General features: G+C 37.3%; 1 protein-coding gene across 21 annotated transcripts in view; it reads left to right on the plus strand.

The window, feature by feature from the left end:
• SCAF8 (SR-related CTD associated factor 8) overlaps nt 1-17,439 on the plus strand; it is a 259,488-nt gene that overhangs the window by 39,125 nt on the left and 202,924 nt on the right. For 18 of the 21 annotated variants that reach the window (XR_008625803.2, XR_008625802.2, XR_008625801.2 and 15 more), the window contains 3 exons: nt 1,658-1,741; nt 5,664-5,708; nt 15,498-15,659. Coding sequence is in view for 12 of the 21 variants with exons in the window: in XM_008975063.4 (XP_008973311.1) it covers nt 1,658-1,741; nt 5,664-5,708; nt 15,498-15,659 (291 nt within the window). In the remaining 9 variants the exon portion in view is untranslated. The remainder of the gene's footprint in view (nt 1-1,657; nt 1,742-5,663; nt 5,709-15,497; nt 15,660-17,439) is intronic. The other 3 variants (XM_055114269.2, XM_055114266.2, XM_055114268.2) reach the window with 1 other exon arrangement.

A 17,439-nucleotide genomic window follows, 5' to 3' on the forward strand; every position in this document is an offset into this window, starting at 1 on the left:
GCCTGATTCCCTCACAGTAAAGTAGGATTCTTTCCCTTTGCTTATATGAGAAATTTCAAAACAAAGATTTGGAGGTAGGCCGGGCACTGTGGCTTATGCTTGTAACCTCACCACTTTGAGAGGCTGAAGTAGGCAGATTGCTTGAGCCCAGCAGTTCAAGACCAGCCCAGGCAACATGGTGAAACACCACCTCTACAAAACATATAAAAATTAGCCCATGTGGTGGCGTGTGCCTGTAGTCTCAGCTACTTGGGAGGCTGAGGTGGGAGTATCGTTTGAACCCAGGAGGTAGAGGCTGCAGTGAGCCGTGATGATGCCCTTGAACTCCAGCCTGGGTGGCACAGTGAGACCCTGTCTCTCTCAATCAATCAATCAATCAATCAAGTGGGGGATGGGGTGGGATTATTGTTAAACATTAGAGCCCGTTTTTTGTTTTTTCTTTTTGAGACAGAGTCTCCCTCTGGGGTCTCCCAGGCTGGAGTGTAGTAGTGCAATCTCTGCTCACTGCAACCTCCACCTCTTGGGTTCAAGCAGTTCTCCTGCCTCAGCCTCCCAAGTAGCTGGGATTACAGGCGCCTGCCACCACACCAAGCTAATTTTTGTATTTTTAGTAGCGACAGGGTTTCCCCATGTTGGCCAGGCTGGTCTTGAACTCCTGATCTCAGGTGATCTACCTGTCTAGGCCTCCCAAAGTGCTGGAATTACAGGCATGAGCCACGTTGCCCGGCCAGAGCCCTTGATTTTTAAAAAAGTTTTATTGAGATACATACCATAAAATCAGTCAACTTAAAGTATACAATTCAGTGGTTCTGTGCAACCATCATCACATTCCATTTTAAACTATTTTCATCATCCCAACAAGAAACACTCTACTCATCAGCAATGATTCCTCATTTATCTCCAGCTCTTTCAGCCCTAGACAACCACCAATAGATTTGCCCTTTCTGGATATTACATATAAATGGAATTATATAATATGCTGCCTTTTTCACCTGACTTCTCTAGTTTAGCATAATGTTTTCAAGGTTGATTCAGGTTGTAACATGTATCAGTACTTTTTTTCTTTTTATGGCTCATGTTTCGTTGAATAGATACATTTGTTTACTCATTAGCTGACAGATATTTGGGTGTCTGCTTTTTTATGAATTTTAAATGAATTTTATGTGAATAAGGCTACAATGACCACGTGTACAGGTTATTATTATTTTTTCTTTCTTTTTCAACCCTCAGACGGGAAAAAGTATCATGTACAAGTTCTTTGTGAATACATGTTCTCAGTTCTCTTGGGTACATACTAGAAGTGGAATTGGCTGGGTCTTAGGTTAACTGTGTTTAATCTTTTGAGGAACTGTCAAGCTGTTTTCCAAAGCTGCTGCAACATTTTACATTCCCACCAGTATTGTATGAGGGTTCCAGTTTCTCCACATCCTTGCTTACACTTGTTACTGTCTTTTTGATTATAAGCAAGTAAGTGTGAAGTGGTAGCTCATTATAGTTTTGATTTGCATTTGCCTTATGGGCAATGATGTTGAGCTTGATTTGTAAAAGAAAAGCAGTATGTTGGTTTCATTGAGAATATAAAAATGAACATGTTTGGTAGTTTCATGTAATTGCTTGGAGAGTTTTGCTGTATGTAAATTTGTTCTTTTTTCATCAGTTGTATTCCCTGAATGACTATAAACCACCCATTTCGAAAGCGAAAATGACCCAAATTACTAAGGCAGCCATCAAAGCTATTAAGGTGAGTAATAAATTTTACTCTTCTATTTTCAAAAGAAAAAACTGTATTAATAGTTTGGATGGGGGATAATTTTTTTATGGATTATATGTTCTTTTTCACTTTACAGTGTTAACACATATTGTGGAAAAACACAAAAAAGAAAATCTGTCACCTGTAGACTCTCCCACCTAGAGATAAACATTTAATGTTTATTATTACTCTTTTTTAGAGACAATGTCTTATTCTGTCACCCAGGCTGGACTGCAGTGCCACGATCATAGCTCACTGTGGCCTCGACCTCCTGGGCTCAAGTGATCCTCTTGCCTCAGCCTCCTGAACATTTAACATTTTGATAAATGTTCTTCCTTAAACATTCTTCCATAAATTTTTTGAAGCAGTCATTTTTCCTCACCTTTCTTAGATAATATTTTGCATATATCCACATTATGGAGAATGTGTTTAACACTGTCTTTTGCCACACTGTCTTTTGCCACAAGGTTCTTGGCAGAACCTTGAAATTTGAGTTGGTAAAAGTTTCTATATATTGATATATTCATTTTTTCTTATTGATTCTATTAATATTATAGATTTGAAAATAGGCCATTAAGGAAAACAGTTGTGACTCATTGTATCAGGTATTTGAACTGTGGGAAAAGGCCGTAGACATTTAACCTTTGCTCTCATAAAGTAGGTTTTGAACCTATGTTAACTCATGAATAGTTCTGAAAATCTCAGGAAAAGGTTGGATCCTCTGGAGAAATAAACATATGCGCAAAATTTTATAGAAACTTTTTGGCAAAAGGATCTTTTCAAGCTCAGCCACAGATTTTTCCCCGAGAAGTTCTTGTCCCCTAGGCTAAGATTCCCTGAATTAGTAGGCCTCTTAAAATTGAGAATGAATGAGTACTTACTTCTAATTAAGTAGGTACTAACCTATGAATATTCAGTGATATGTTTTCCTGCCCTGAATTAAAATATTAACCGTAACCAAAAGCACCAACTATTTAAATTATCTTTTAAATAACAGCAGTGTATTAAATTTAACAGATTCCTATTTACTAGTAATTACTACTGTGTGAAAATTCAGATGATTCGTTGATTTTGCAGCTTTCTAGTGGCTAAAGCTTAGTTTTCAGACTTGTTAGTATCTTACATCAATAGTTAAAATCAATGTACTTCCATGGCAGAAAATCAGAGAGAACGACAGTAACTATAAGCACATTGAAGCCAGGAAATGTTTCAAAGACATGATTTTTTAGAGGATTTGATAGGCTCACTGTGGAATAATTTTATTCTCTTGTACTTTATTCTGCATTATGTGATTTTTATGATCATGATCATTTGAAAGTGTGGAAACGTGTATGTTTTTCTGTGAAAATTAGTAATTGATGCACTTTTCATAACTTGTTGAGCAGAGTACTTTCTTAATAGAGTTAATGAGGTATAGGTGCAAACAGTATTTTCTATTTTCAGATGTCAGACGGGTCTGAGAGAAATTAAGTAATTTGCAGTAGTAGGAGTAAATATAGCTAGAATTTTAAGCCAGAATTCTGTCAGTCAAGAGTCTAACTCTTTGGACACAGTGGGACACATCGTTAGTCCTAGCTGCTGGGTAGGCTGAGGCAGGAGGATCACTTGAACCCAGGAATTTGAGGCCAGCCTGGTCAACATAGTAAGATCTTGACTCTTAAAGTTTTTTTAAAAAAAGAAGTAATGTTTTTTAAAAAGAGAATCTTTATTATTATTATATATTTTACTATTTTGACTTATTGTTTTTAATATTTTGAATTTTGAAAAAATTTAAACCTAAGTTGCAAATTATTATGGTGAGCAGGACATATTCTTCCCTTAGATTTGCTGATTAACATGTTGCTACATATGGAAGTTAGTTTCAGACTTCATTCATAATAACACTTAATCCTTGATACATACTTGAATTTGAAACTCCTGAGAATAAAGACATTTTCCTTGGGAACCATAATATACCAATCACATGCAAAAAATTTCACTTTGATAGAATTATCTAATATAGAGTTCATCCTTAACATTTTAACATTGTTGCATTGTTGACTAGTAGCTGTTGCTGTCAACCTTGCTTTTTCATAATCCAGTCAAGATCACACATTATACTTACTTGTCCTGTCACCCAGCAGTTTTGTTTTTTTGTGACATTGACATTTTTGAAGCGTCTAGACCAGTTGTTTTTCACTACTTTATTACTTTAAACTGCATTTAGTGTGTATACATGTATATATATATGTATATATATAAACACTACATTTTATCAGATTTAAATGATACTGTGTTTCATATTGAGGTAAGTCATTGTTTTTTATATAGAAATGATTAGTGAGTGATGGTTAACATTGCATTGTCAACAAAACCTCCCAGAAAACCTATTGTGGAAGAAGGCCTATGAGAATTAATAAACTTTCAGTTAAGATTTAGGAAGTAGTTTTATTTTAATTATGTATAGTAACGAAACAAAGAACACTGTCAAGGTGTCTTCCAGAATTGTTCCTTCAATGTGTAGTTATTTAATATTTTGCATATTGATTTTTAAATGTTTAGGGGCCTCTAAAGTGCCTAATAACTTTAGTTGTTTTGGCTTTTTTACTTAAGTAACTTAAACCATTGAGTAAACTTACTTTATTGTAAGTAACTTTAGCCAGACTTAAACTTGTAGGTTTTGATTTGCTGAATATGAGTTCATGATGTTTTCTTTTCTTTTTGTTATTATAAATACTGGATTTAGTGCTGAGGTTTAGTTGAATGTTCTATTTCTTCAGTCTAAGGGAATGTCCTTAAAAGGCATAATTCACGAGAAGAAAAGTATAAAGAAGGCTGGGCGCAGTGGCTCACGCCTATACTTCCAGCACTTTGGGAGGCCGAGGTGGGTGGATCACTTGAGGTCAAGAGTTGGAGACCAGCCTGGCCAACATGGCGAAACCCCGTCTCTACTAAAAATACAAAAATTAGGCGTGGTGGCTGGCACGCATCTGTAGTCCCAGCTACTTGGGAGGCGGAGGCAGGAGAATCGCTTGAACCCAGGAGGCGAGGGTTGCAGTGAACTGAGATTGTGCCGCTGCACACCAGCCTGGGTGACAGAGTGAGACTATGTCTCCAAGGGAAAAAAAAAAAAAAGTATAAAGAGAAGCACAATTCAGGTTCTTTAAACAGAAATCATACGCCAATATGGTATTGTTATTGTGGCATTAAAATTTATTAGGCACACATGTATATACTATATGCTAAATTTATAATTTATTTCAAGTTTATTCATAGTGCTATATTTTATGAAACTTAAATCTTCTAAGTTTTCTTAAAATTGATAGTGGCCAATTACTAATTTTTAATCTACATGTTCACTTCCGCTGATTCATTTTGTCTGATCCATTAGGATATTATACATTTCTATGTTTTATTTTGTATTCTTGCAGTTCATTTTCCAGGAGAAGCAGGAGGAGATAAATGAAGTAGAAAACAACTACCTTACATACATTTATTAATGTTATTTGTAGTTATTTGATTTTTCAAATTTCCCTTGATTTAACTGATAAAATTATACTGTATGAAATCTGTACTTTTCCTTTCATGAATATAAGAATATATACCCACCAGTACTTATTAGAAGTATTTTGAAGTCAACACAACTGTTAAAGTATGCTTTCAGAAAGTCTTCAATAGCATTATTTTATATCTGTGGTAAGGTAATGCACTTTGGACATGCTGATCACACATCTACTTTAGAGAAGCCCTTTACTAATTATATAGCACAGCTAGTTGCATATGAAGGTGAGTGACAAGAATGTTTGTCTCAAAATTCTTGGTTAAGATAATTGTTTTGATAGACCTTTGGAGCATGTAAAACCTATGGTTAGCAGGAAATTTCAATCTCCTCAAACTGATTTTAAAACCATATTTCATTTTTTTCCTCTTTTAGTTCTATAAACATGTGGTACAGAGTGTTGAGAAGTTTATTCAGAAAGTAAGTATATAATTTTCCGTACATGTGCTGTAATTGTAGATTAATGCCTGTACTCTTCTCCTTTAGATCAAATACCCAAGTTTAAATTGTTTTGATGGACTGTTAAAAAGTGATTCCAGTTATTTTATTTTCCAATTAAGAAATAAAATAAAAGTGCCTTTCAGATAATTTTACTTAGGTTTGTATTCTGCCTATGTTCATGTGCCTAAATGTAAGCAGAGCCAGTTTGAGAATCGGTGTCATGTGGTATTAAGGATTCAGCAAGGTTGCAGTGTGTTTATGTTCCACTTGGGAGAAGGGTGCGGGATTTGAAGTGAGATTTCAGTCATTCAACTGGCTAGGTAACTTTGAATAAGTTAGTTAGCCTTTATGTCATTGAGTTCTTTTTTCTTTTTTAAAATTCTTGTTTTCTCAGTATTTAAAATACAGTATTGATAGGCTGTGTACAATGGCCCACACCTGTAATCCCAGCACTTTGGGAGGCCAAGGTGGGTGGATCACTTGAGGCCAGGAGTTCAAGACTAGCCTGACCAAGATGACAAAACTGTCTTTACTAAAAGTACAAAAATTAGCTGACCTGGTGGTGCATGCCTGTAATCCCAGCTACTTGGGAGGCTGAGGCACAAGAATTGCTTGACCCCAGGGGGTGGAGGTTGTAGTGAGCTGAGATCACACCACTGCACTCCAGCCTGGGGAACAGAGTGAGACCCTGTCTCAAAAAATGTGTGTGTGTGTGTGTGTGTGTGTGTGTGTGTGTGTGTGTGTGTGTAGATAAAACATACTTGGGGATTAAGTGGTTTAGGTAACTTGAAGCTAAGATAAAGGGTTGAATAACAAGTATGCTGTCTGTTTCACTTAAAGTTTAAAAATGTTAGTGATTAGAAAATTTTATTTGGTCTAACGCTTTTAAAAGCATTTCTCAGAGATTGTTCTGATTAAAGATCTTTCTTTAAAAGTTTTAATGTCTGGTTTTGTTTTGTTTTGTTTTGTTTTGTTTTGTTTTGTTTTGTTTTTGTTTTTGAGACGGAGTCTCACTCTGTCGCCCAAGCTGGAGTGCAGTATCAAGATTTCGGCTCACTGCAACCTCTGTCTCCCGAGTTCAAGCTATTCTCTTGCCTCAGCCTCCCCTGTAGCTGGGATTACAGACATGCGCCACCACGCCCAGCTAATTTTTTTGTATTTTTAGTAGAGATGGGGATTTCACCATGTTGGCCAGGCTGGTCTTGAACTCCTGACCTCAAATGATCCATGTGTCTTGGCCTCTCAAAAGTGCTGGGATTATAGGCGTGAGCCACTGCGCCCAGCCATAAAGTTTTAATGTCTTACAGTATGCCTCATAAACTTGATGAATAGGAATTTACCTAGAATTCTTGTTAAAAATGTGGATTCTAATTCACCGAGTGTGGAGAGGAACCTGAGATTCTGCATTTGTGACAGCTCCTAGATGATGTTTCTTCACAAACCACAATTTGAGTAGTAAAGGTTTAAAAGGTAAAAGTGAATTTATGGATAAATGCTTGTTGACTGATTTGATTTGTGGTAGGGTACTTTGAATAAAACGTGTCAGAATCTTAGGAAGACCTGGAATGAGCAAAGTTACTCTATCGTGAGATAATTACAGTCAATCTGAAGAAGCCAATCAGTGTATGGGGAAAAACTTAAATGCTTTGCTATTACCCTGTTTAAATCAGAGATCCAGCAACAGATTTGTGTAATGGTTAAAATAAAGTGTGTGTGTGTGTATACACTTTTTTTTATACTTTTACTTTTGAGCTAATTGTAGATTCACATGTCATTAAATCAGTAGGAATAAATCATGTAGAGATCCCATGTGCCCCTCACTCAGTTTCCCCCTGTGGTAACGTTCTGTAGAATTGTAGTAAAATATTACAATCAGGACATTGATACAGTCACCTGTTGACACACTAACCTTATTCACTAACCTTAATTGTCTTACATGCACTCATTTGTATATGTATGCATTTAGTTCCATGCCGTTTAATCACATATATAGATTCATATAAACATCACCATAGTCAAGATACAGAACAGTTCCTTCACCACTAGGATGCCTTGTGTTTCCCTTTTATATACTCTATAGTCATACTCGACTCACCTCCTCCTCCCCATCCCTAATCCCTAATGCCTGGCAGTCATTAACCTGTTCTCTTTCTCTATTTTACATTTCAAAATGTTACATAAATGGAATCATACAAAATGTAGCCTTTTGAGATTGACTTATTTTGCCCAGCGTAATTCTTTTGAGATCTAACCAAGTTGTTGCATGTATCAAATAGTTCCTTCCTTTTTTTTTTTTTTTTAAAAAAAATTTAAGTTCTGGTATACAAGTGCAAAACACATAGGTTTGTTACATAGGTATACCTGTGCCATGGTGGTTTGCTGTACCTATCAACTTGTCATCTAGGTTTTAAGCCCCACATACATTAGCTATTTGTCCTAATGCTCTCCCTCCCCTCGTCCCCCACCCCCGACTGGCCCTGATGTGTTTTGTTCCCCTCCCTGTGTCCATGTGTTGTCATTGTTCAACTCCCACTTACGAGTGAGAACATGGGATCTTTGGTTTTCTGTTCCTATGTTAGTTTGCTGAGGATGATGGCTTCCAGCTTCATCCATGTCACTGCAAAGTACATGATCTCATTCCTTTTTATGTCTGCATAGTATTCCATGGTGTATGTGTACCACATTTTCTTTATCCAGTCTATCATTGATGGGCATTTGGGTTGATTCCATGTCTTTGCTATCGTGAATAGTGCTGCAGTAAACATACGTGTGCATGCGTCTTTATGGTAGAATGACTTATATTCCTTTGGGTATATACCCAGTAATGGGATTGCTGGGTCAGATGGTGTTTCTGGTTCTAGATCCTTGAGGAATTGCCACACTGTCTTCCACAATGGTTTAACTAATTTACATTCCCACCAAGAGTATAAAAGTGTTCCTGTTTCTCCACAGCCTCACCAGCATCGGTTGTTTCTTGACTTTTAAGTAATCACCATTCTGACTGGTGTGAGACTTTATCTCGTTGTTTTGCCCCAAAAACTCCTTAAACTGATAAGCAACCTCAGCGAAGTCTCAGGATACAAAATCAATGTGCAAAAATCACAAGCATTCCTATACACCAACAATATACACCAAGCAGAGAGCCACGTTATGAATGAACTCCCATTCACAGTTGCTACAAAGAGAATAAAATACCTAGGAATATAGTTAACAAGGAGTGTGAAGGACCTCTTCAAGGAGATCTACAAACCACTGCTCAAGGAAATCAGAGAGGACACAAACAAATGGAAAAACATTCTATCCTCATGGATAGGAAGAATCAATATCGTGAACATGGCCATACTGCCCAAAGTAATTTATAGAATAAATGATATTCCCATAAACTACCACTGACATTTTTCACAGAATTAGAAAAAACTACTTTAAATTTCACATGGAATAGGAAAAGGGCCTGTATAGCGAAGACAGTCTTAAGCAAAAAGAACAAAGCTGGAGGCATTGCACTACCTGCCTTCAAACTATACTACAAGGCTACAGTAACCAGAAGAGACATATAGTTTCCTTCCTTTTTATTTCTGAGTAGTATTTCAGGGTATGAATTTACCACAGTTTAATCATTCACTCATTGGGGTTCATCTGGGTTGTTTGTAGTTTTTGTTTATTATGAATAAAGCTGCTAGGAACACTTGTATACCCAGAGTGTTTTTGTGTGAATGTAAGTTTACATTTCTTTGGGATAGTGAGTACATGTTTCCATTTTATAAGAAGCTACCAAACTGTTTTCCAAGATGGCGGTACCATTTTATATTCTCTTCATATACCATAAATTGTGTGAGGGAGAAGTGTGGCTGCAGTTTGGTCATATATTATCCGTGAACCCATGTTTTAGTCATGAAAGATTTATGGAGTAATAAATGACAGTAAATGAAAAATTAACTAAATATGATTTCCTTTAGGCCAAGAAAACTACTCTAAAGAATACTCTGGTCTCTGGCCTTGTCCTAATTGATTTTGCCAAAAATCAGTTCATATGCTGATTGTGTCTTAGCTTTATAAGACAGAAGCACCTGGGCACTCTGGCTCATGCCTACAGTCTAGCAGTTTGGGAGGGGCCAAGGCTGGGCTCAGGCGTTTGAGACCAGCCTGGGCAAATGTGGCAAAACCCTGTCCCAGCCTAAAAACTACAAAAATTAACTGGGCAAAGTGGCAAGTGCCCGTGTTCCCAGCTGCTTATGTGGGTGAGGTGGAGGGATTGCCTGAGGCTTGAGTTCAGGAGGAGGTTGAGGCTGTAGTGAACCATCATGGTGCCACTGCACTCTAGCTTGGGCAACAAAGCAAGAGCTTGTCTCAAAACAAAACAAAACAAAACAAACAAACAGAAAAAATGGGGGCGGCAGCAGCAGAGGCCGGAGTTAGAAACAGATAAGGAAACTTCAGAAGACAGGTTTTAGAACTTGTTTTGATCCTGTGTCAGGGTTCTCTAGAGGGACAGAACTAATAGGATATGTGTATATATACACACATATATAGGGTATACATATATACAGGGGAGTTTATTAAATATTAACATAAGTATTAACTTACACGATCACAAGGTCCCACAGCAGTCTGTCTGCAAGCTTGAGGTGCAAGGACCGCCAGTCTGAGTCTCAAAACTGAAGAACTTGGAGTCCAGTGTTTGAGGGCAGGAAGCGTCCAGCACAAGAGGAAGATGTAGGCTCTGAGGCTAGGCCAATCTCTCGTTTTCATATTTTTCTACCTGCTCTATACTTGCTGGCAGCTGATTAGATGGTGCCCACCCGGATTAAAGGTGGGTCTACCTTCCCCAGCTCACTGACTCAAATGTTAATCTCCTTTGGCAGCACCCTCACAGACACATCCAAGATCAATACTTTATGTCCTTCAATCTAGTCAAGTTGACACTCAGTATTAACCATCATAGATCCCTATATTTGCATTATAAATAACTAACTTACCTTAGTTATCCTGAATCCTAAAGGCAATAAATTTTATTTTGAGTCAGAGACCTCATGATTTGGTGACTTTTCTACCATCCATAGCTAATGATTCTGTTCTCATTTGCTGGTTTGAAATGCGAAAATGAAATCCTCAGCTCTGTTCCAAAAATATGTAGAGTTTACCCAACTCTTTTTGTCTGTATGAAATCCCTTGCCTTTTTTTGCATGAGTACTACAAGCAAATGTGTCTACTAGATTCAGAATAAGATAGAATATTATCATTCAGAACTATTTATTTTGATAAAATCTAGATGCTTTGTTACAGTGAAATACATTCTATGGTACTGTGGCTACTCTTAGATATGGTGAGGTCAGGAATAAATTTCATCTTTCTGGCTCTGAAAATGGTCTGTAGATGAGTTACTATTGCCTTAATCTGTAAGCTTTTGGCTATGATTACCTTCTTCAAATTTCCTGCTACATATTTAGTAAGAGCAGGAAATGTGGCTTATTTGTGGTGATTTTCAAGTTACATTTACTTTGTAAATAATAAATGAAAAGATGGTGCTAAACTGTCTAGAGATTATCATCATGAAAGTTTTTTGTTTTCTAGAAAGTTGATCTGGTAGCTGTATGTACATGGTTGTTAATGGTGGTTGATATTTTGCAGTGGATATGTATATATTTTTCAAAGAAGCGAAACATTTATTCTTCTCTTTGATATTTTTCCAGAGGAAGGATTGAGTCCACATTGAAAGATGGCTGTTAGCTAGGTGCAGTGGCTCACGCCTATAATCCCAGCACTTTGGGAGGCCGAGGTGGGCAGATCACTTGAGAGGTCAGGAGTTTGAGACCAGCCTGGCCAAAATGGTGAAATCCCGTCTCTACTAATACAAAAATTAGGCAGGCGCGGTAGCACATGCCTGTAATCCCAGCTACTCAGGAGGCTGAGGCAGGAGAATTGCTTGAACCCACAAAGCAGAGGTTGCAGTGAGCCGAGATCATGCCACTGCACTCCAGCCTGGGTGACAGAGCGAGACTCCGTCTCAAAAAAATAAAAAGAAAGATGGCTGTTATATTTACTTACCTCTGGTGTCTTGAGATAGATAGATAGATAGATAGATAGATAGATAGATATTTATTTTTCATGTAGGGTGCAGTATTCTGTAACTGGACTTTTATCATGAGTATACCTTTATGCTTGGAGGTAGGATACAAAGAGGTTTTTGTACATGGGCACAAATAGTTTGAAAGGAGTATATTTCCAGATTCTCACTTTTCATATGTATTTTTATTAAAGTTCCTCTTCCCTAGCATATTTTAGATCAACACAAGTTCCACACTTTTTAAATTTACATTTGAAATATATCTTATCAGTCATTCTTAATCATTAGCTTTATTTAAGAAACCAGGGATGTTTATATAATTACAGTCACTCTTCCGTTTCTGTGGGTTCCAACCCATGGGTTCAGCCTATTGGGATCAAAATTTGGGGAAAAAATATTCCACGAAATTCCAGAAAGCAAAACTTGAATTTCCTATACACTGAGTAGAATGTGAATGAAGTGATGTGTAGGCATTGTATTAGGTATTCACAGTAATCTAGAGCTGATTTAAAGTAGATGGGATGATGTCCGTAGGTTATATGCAAATACTGCCCATTTTATATAAGGGACGTGAGCATCCTCGGATTTTGGTATCTTCAGGGGTCTTGGAACGAATCCCCCAAGGCTACTGAAGGACAACTGTATTTCTTTTTATTCTGAAATTTCTATGTACATCTGTAGAAAAGTACTGAAAACAATATATACAGCCAAATTTTTATAAAGAGAAGACCTATGTAGCTCCCACTCATTTCAAGAAGTAGAACTTTGAAGCCCACAAGCCCCAAGTGCCTCTTCCTAATCATGTCTTGCATACCCCCTACCCAGGTAACCAGTTTGAATTTTGTGTCACGTCCTTGCTTGACATTATGGTTTTACTTTGTATAAAATGAATTCTTAAAGTGGTTTAATGTATTTTAAATTTTTTAATGTAATCCTATGGTATGTATTCTTTTTATACAGTTCTCCTACTCAACATCATGTGTCTAGGATTCATTCTTGTGGTGTGTAGCAGTATTCATTACTATCTGTTGCTGTATATTTTCCATTATGTGAATAGACGGCAGCTTGCCCACTTCTGTTGACATTGTGTGTGTTTCCTAGTTTTTGCAATTCTGAACAGTATTGCTGTGAACAGTGGAATATTTACATATGTAAGGTAATAAGTATCCTCATACAGCTTGCATTTCTGTAGGAGTGGAATTGCTGGTTACAGGATATGCATTTCTTCACCATGGCTAGATAATACTAAATTAGTTTTATAATGATTGTACTGATTTACTCTCCTCCTCGCAATGCATGGGTTTGTGGTGCTCCCCATTTTTGTCAGCACTTGGTATTGTTAGATTTAAATTTTTCTAATCTGTCGAGCCATCTTTCTTACATGCCACCATTAGTATTATTCAGTGCTTTGCAGGTACAGCCACATGATTCTGTTTCTACAACTCTAGCTTTGTTGTCTTTAAATTAATATCACTTTTTAGTAGCTGCAGGTGGGAGCACAAATTCTAAAAATAGGATAATTATTTAAGGTGTATTTGTATATTGCAAAATATATAGTCCAACTTACCTAGAAGGTTCTTTGACAAATAACCATAACTGATGATAACCTGCAGATGACAACTTGGATGACAAAATGAAAAATCATGCAAATATACTTAAAGGTGCATTCTACCTATTCGTTCTTACCTTTCTCCCCCTAAAAAGGCTATTTCTCTATAAAATAAGAAATTGGAAATTACTAGAATATAGTTGAAAAATGGTATATCTATAAAAACTTAATGTGATATGCTTTAGGAAATTATTTAGAGTAAAAATACCGTATGCCATTGTGTAACTGCCCAGTGGGTTCACCTTGCCTGCTGCCTAGACAGAGCCAATTTATCAAGACAGGAGAATTGCAATGGAGAATGAGTAATTCACGCAAAGCTGGCTGTGCAGGAGACTGGAGTTTTATTATTATTCAAATCAGTCTCCAAGAGCATTCGGGGTTGGGGGATCGGAGTTTTTAAAGATAATTTGGTGGGTAGGGGCTCGGGAAGTGGGGAGTGCTGCTGTTGGTCAGGTTGGAGATGGAATCATAGGGAGGTCCAAGTGAGGTTTTCTTGCTGTCTTCTCTTCCTGGGTGGGATCGCAGAACTGGTTGAGCCAGATTACCAGCCTGGGTGACATCAGCTGATCCATCCAGTGAAAGGTCTGCAAAATATCTCAAGCACTGATCTTTTAAGATAGTGATGTTATACTCAGGAGCAATTTGGGGAGGTTCAGACTCTTGCAGCCAAAGGCTGCGTGACCCTAAACTGTAATTTCTAATCTTGTAGCTAATTTGTTAGTCTTACAAAGGCAGACTGGTACCCAGGCAAGAAGAGGGTCTTTTTGGGAAAGGGCTATTATTAAATATTTTGTTTCTGAGTCAAACCATAAACTAAATTCCCTCCCAAGGTTAGTTCGGCCCAGGCCCAGGAATGACAAGGACAGCTTAAAGGTTAGAAGCAAGATGGAGTTGGTTAGGTCTGCTCGCTTTCACTGTCATAACTTCCTCAGTTACAATTTTTGCAAAGGCGGTTTCAATTAGAGAGTCTTAGGAATTCTTGTTTTGAGTCTAATGGTATGTAAAGAGGAAAATTTTAAAGTATTTCAGATTTCTTTGTCTTGATTCTTCTCTCAGGTTTCTAGTTGATGACTTAGCCAAGTTTTCCAAGTATTAAAATTATTTAAAACATTAAATCATACTAAAGAACTTTTTTGCCATTTTATGTAGCAAAAATGCTAATCTACCAGTGAAGGAAATTCTGTCCCACAAAATGTTAATGTATGTGTATCTAAAGATACTGTGCAGTAAGCTTGCAAGTAAAAGGATTCTTCATTGTGCTTCCCTAACTACATAGGCTAAAAAAGCTTGTGTTGAGAAAGTAGGGGAGGCAGGGCACGGTGGCTCGTGCCTGTATTTCCAGCACTTTGGGAGATCTAGGCAGGAGGATTGCTTGAGCCCAGGAGTTTGAGACTAGCCTGGGCAACGTGGTGAAACCAAGTCTCTTCCAAAAAAACATACAGGAATTAGCTGGGCATGGTGCTGTGCACCTGTGGTCACAGCTATTTGGAAGGCTGAGATGGAAGATCATTTGAGCCTGAGAGGTCGGGGTTGTAGTGAGCCATGATGGCACCACTGCACTCCAGGCTGGATGACATAGGATAGATCCCCAGGATTATAGATGTTATATTTGAGGAAAAAAATGGAAACTCTGGCCTCTGTATTTAACAATGTTATAATTTGCCATTTGGCATTGTTCTTTTCATTTGTGTAGGAACCCTTTTGTTGTGTGTTCCAGATGAAGTCTGAGGCATGTTGGCAGTGTGTTTGCTAGAGCCCTTCTTTCCTGAATTTGCTTCTTTCTTCCATGTAGCTTTTCACAATGGTTAAACAAATTTTAAAAATTACAATGGTACCTTATTTATCACTTTGTTTTATGTCATTGAAGCCAGTTACGTAGTACTATTTTAGAACTTCTGATTGTATAGAGTAGCCAAAGTAATTCTTTAAAATGCCATTCCAGAAACTGATGATATTGGAGTAGTCAATGTATGAATATTCATTACCTCAGCATAGGCAGTGTTTTTGTATTTACACAGGATTTTTGATGATTTTTGTCTATCAAGAATTTTACCTTTCCGTTTCCTTTCCTTTTCATTCTTCTTTTTTTCATCAGTGTAAACCAGAATACAAAGTACCTGGACTTTATGTTATTGACTCCATTGTGCGACAATCCCGACATCAGTTTGGTCAAGAAAAGGATGTGTTTGCACCCAGATTTAGTAATAACATCATTAGCACTTTCCAGAATTTATATCGTTGCCCTGGGGATGACAAGGTATGCTACTGGTTTTTTTTTTTGTTTTTTTTTTTTTGTTTTTTTAAAAGTAGATACAGTAGCTTCTTGGTCTTAATTAGTCTTCAGATTATCTTAGTACAGTCATGTGCCACATAATGATGTTTCAATGACAGACCGCATATACAGTGGTGGTCTCCTAAGATTATAATACCATATTTTTATTTTACCATTTCTCATTTATGTACAGAAATACCACTGTGTTAAAATTGCCTACAGTATGCAGTACAGTGACATGCTGTACATGTTTGTAGTCTAGGAGCAATGGAATATGCCATATAGTCTAGGTGTGTAGTAGGCTATACCGTCTAGGTTTGTGTAAGTACACATCACACAATGATGAAATCTCCTAATGACGCCATTTCTCAGAACATATCCTTGTCGTTAAGTGGCACAGGACTGTATATTCTCATTTGCTCTTAGTTATTTCAAATTTGAATATTTAATTATTACGGTATCCATATTGCATTTTGTTCTTTGAATTTCTCAAACAGAGAGTATAGAAAGATGTAGCAGATTTGCTACTTTTTAATTTGTTGAAGCAATTGGTGTTAAATAAAATGGCTAAAATAAGCTTTTGGAATTACATGAAACTTATTCACACACACAGTCAATTCAGAATTGTGATTATTTGACATGAGTTGATATTTAACTGCATATTAAAATTCTTCTATTATGGTAGAATTTTATTAATCACACTACTAAGTCTGGTATGTGTAAGATCCAAATGTGTAAATATTCTATAAATAGCAAGTAAAAAGAAAGCTTTGGATCATGAGCGAGCATAAAAAGGAGTTGCTTATCCTTTTATTTGCTCTGAGAGGTTAGCTTATTTATTTTGGATGTTGGAAATTTAGGTGTGCTTTTTCTGACAGGGTTGATTGCAGTGTTGATTTAAGTATGAAAAGATGAGAATAGATGAAGATTCATGTTTGTTTTATGGAAGAACCACAAAACTTGAAAGCTCACCACAAATTATTCACCTTTATATTGAGTATAACAAGATTAAGTAGTTATTTTTCATAACTATTATATAGTCTTGAATCAGAAAAAAATGGATAGCTATGGCGATAAATTTATTTATTTTTTTGAGATGGAGTCTTGCTCTTGTTGCCCAGGCTGGAGTGCAATGGCATGATCTTGGCTCACTGCTACCTCTGCCTCCCGGGTTCAAGTGATTCTCCTGCCTCAGCCTCCTGAGTAGCTGGGATTACAGGCGCCCGCCACCACACTCGGCTAATTTTTTTTTGTATTTTTAGTAGAGATGGAGTTTTGCCATGTTGGGTAGGCTGGTCTCAAATTCCTGACCTTGTGATCCGCCCACCGTGGCCTCCCAAAATGTTGGAATTACAAGTGTGAGCCACCGTGCCCGGCCGGAGATAAATTTATTATGCTATATTCTTTGTGAACTATTCTTGAATATACTCCTTGAGACAGAAAGTTTTTGATTTTTGTTTTTAATTACCTTAGTACTTTAATAATTCTGTGCAGGCAAAAGAATGCTTCTAATTTTTTTTTTTTTTTTTTTTTTTTTTTTTTTTTGAGACGGAGTCTTGCTCTTTCACCCAGGCTGGAGTGCAGTGGTGCGACCTTGGCTCTCTGCAAACTCCGCCTCCCAGGTTCACGCCATTCTCCTGCCTCAGCCTCCTGAGTAGCTGGGACTACAGGCTTATGCCACCCTGCCCAGCTAATTTTTTGTATTTTTATTGGAGACGGGGTTTCACCGTGTTAGCCAGGATGGTCTCGATCTCCTGACCTCGTG

This window comes from Pan paniscus, chromosome 5 (genome assembly GCF_029289425.2).
Source record: "Pan paniscus chromosome 5, NHGRI_mPanPan1-v2.0_pri, whole genome shotgun sequence".
Taxonomy (NCBI): Eukaryota; Metazoa; Chordata; class Mammalia; order Primates; family Hominidae; genus Pan; species Pan paniscus.